The 2,324-nt window shown below is 39.8% G+C and overlaps 1 protein-coding gene across 1 annotated transcript; it reads right to left on the bottom strand.

Annotated features, from left to right (window-relative positions):
• Nucleotides 1–746: 746 nt before the first annotated feature.
• LOC121999412 (deoxyuridine 5'-triphosphate nucleotidohydrolase-like) lies at nt 747–1,699 on the bottom strand. Its single transcript, XM_042554097.1, has 2 exons — nt 1,478–1,699; nt 747–971 (listed from the first exon to the last, which is right to left on the bottom strand). The coding sequence occupies exons 1-2, from the start codon at nt 1,697–1,699 to the stop codon at nt 747–749; spliced, it is 447 nt and encodes a 148-aa protein (XP_042410031.1).
• Nucleotides 1,700–2,324: the final 625 nt, after the last annotated feature.

Here is a 2,324-nt window from a genome sequence, read left to right as displayed (position 1 = left end):
GATTTTGGTGCTTGGCCGAAACTAGAAGGAAGAAGAAGAAGGTGCTAGGTGGTCCTCATCTTGGAAGATCGTTGCCCACACAACGTCCGAGGTTAGAAGAGGAATACGGTAGAAGATCAAGAGGTTTTTCTAAAAGGTATAACTAGTATTTTTCCTTTCCGCATCATACTAGTTATTTTTGGAAATAATACCAAATACAAGAGGCATACTATTCGAGTATTTCGAATTTGTTTTCGATGTTGTGTTCTTTTATTTTTTTCTTTTCCTTGTGATTTGATTGTTCTTTTCGGTTGACCTAAAGTTATTTAAGGAAATTAAATATTAATTTTCCTTAAAAGGCTTTGTCTAGTTGGTAGTGGTTGTTCCCATATCCAAGAAGGCCATGTGCCTCGCCACGTCAGTACTGGGAGCCAATTTTGGAAACTAATATTTAATGAAATTAATAACCTAGGTGATTTGGATTGAACGTGTTAAGTTCCGCAGGAGATCCGAGTCTAAACCTAAAAGAACAAATAGATTAAACTTTGAATCAAACGTGTTAAGTTCCGCATGCGATCCAAGTTTAATTTAAAAGAACACATGGTAGCTAGGAAAAGGTTCAGACCTTTGTACAAAATTTTTGTACAGTGGAACCATTAGGTTTTTCGAGTAGCAACCAACATCTCATATACTTCATGAAAAGCTATTTTTTCTAAAATTAACTGCGCGATCTTTTGCTGTGGTGATATAAGAACCGGGATGTTAGTTCAATTAAATAGAAGAACTTGAACCTCACCTCGGTAGTCGGAGTCAATTACGCCAGCTCCTACTTCAACACCATATTTCCATGCTTGCCTTGATCGTGAAGTTAAACGACCATAATAACCATAGGGAATTTCAATTCGAAGTCCTGTATTAATCAAATTCTGCCCATATGGTTCAATTACTGCAGCATGACTTGCTGCTATGTCAAGGCCTGCCGATCCTTCAGTCTGTCTTTTGGGCAGTATTGCATGTTGAGAGATTTTATTTACAAGAATATGGGGTTCATTTTGTGAGGAGTATCATTCATCTTGATCAACAATTTATTTTCCTTTTGTTATTTGATCGTCCATATCCACATATATTTCATAATATTCTTCAGTCGTTCCATCAAAATAGGAAAAGGTTCCTGGTTGGTTTTCTATTAGAACAACCAAATTTCATATGCTTCTTCATCTTTATTATTGTAATTTGGTGCTTCTGATGGTTGTGCAGCGGCATAGTTACTGAAGCTTAAGGATATACGTCCACTCATCATTGTTTGACTATTCACTTCAGTTGGCTACAATGATATTGAAATTTGGGTGGGTTTAATTACCCAATTGAGTCCTTGCAGACTCCTTGTTGAGAAGCTTCGTCCCAGTAGGGCTTTTACTCCATGGGAGCTTAAATAATCCACCACACCTTGTATCTCATAGGCAAAGCCAACATTAGGAGTGTTAGAGAGTCTACCTACCTGTCCTCTGGTAATTAATAGATTGGCTTCACTCTTCTGCCAGGCTTCGTATCCTCTTGTGAGGACAGAGATTTGGATATTTCGATAGAAGTCATGAATACTCATCATAATTTCAGGAATAACATAGATCATCTGGCTTCCATGTGTAAGGTCGACTTCCATGGTCGCAAGTGTGGCTTCATCTTCTTGCCATCTATTGTCTCTGAAAACAATAAGAGCCATCGTACCTTCCCTTTGTTGATGCAGTATTTGTACATGTACCTGAAGGACTCCTAAGTGAATGTACTGCATCCCGCTTCGTCTTAGTTGATTGAAGCTTTCTTCTTGGATAAAGCTTCTGTCTACATGATGATTATCAGTCACAAGCATAGCTTCTTCGGATCAATGCACATATACTCGGTGGTGCGCATCATCTCTTCGAGAATGATAAAGTACCTCGGCTGGTACTATTGAAGCTCGCTCTTGCATGGATAGTTGTAGTTGAGCTTCTGGTTCAATTTGTTGTTCCATGGTATGCATTGTAGAAGAACCACCAGTAAGCGTTTGCCCTATACGCCTTGCTGCTTGCTGGGTGTTATAGAGTCTTCGTTGGTTTCTTCTATAGCTCCTTATCTGGTCTTCAAATAAAGGGGTAGTGGCTACTTGCTACTGCTCCGTTCTGGTGGCGGCCATACTCCTTTTAATTTCTCCTATACGCCATGCTGCTGTTGGACCCCGTGGTTGTTTTGATGTGATCAACCAAATTTAGGTTGGGTCCTATTTGTCTGATCCTTGTGTCTAAGTGTGCAGGAACTTAGGAGCGCAGGAAGTCGAGCGGAAGACACAGCTAGCGAGAAGGACGACACGG

This window comes from Zingiber officinale, chromosome 7A (assembly GCF_018446385.1).
Source record: "Zingiber officinale cultivar Zhangliang chromosome 7A, Zo_v1.1, whole genome shotgun sequence".
Lineage (NCBI taxonomy): Eukaryota > Viridiplantae > Streptophyta > Magnoliopsida > Zingiberales > Zingiberaceae > Zingiber > Zingiber officinale.
Note: the sequence above shows the minus strand (reverse complement) of the source record. Positions and strands in the feature narration are given on the sequence as shown.

Excerpts from the sequence above, each read along its gene's own strand:
- LOC121999412 (XM_042554097.1), bottom strand. The coding sequence starts at position 1,699 with ATGGCTCTTATTGTTTTCAGAGACAATAGATGGCAAGAAGATGAAGCC. Across the intron at positions 972-1,477 it reads TATTAATTACCAGAGGACAG|ACTGAAGGATCGGCAGGCCT; the intron begins GTAGGTAGACTC and ends CCCAAAAGACAG.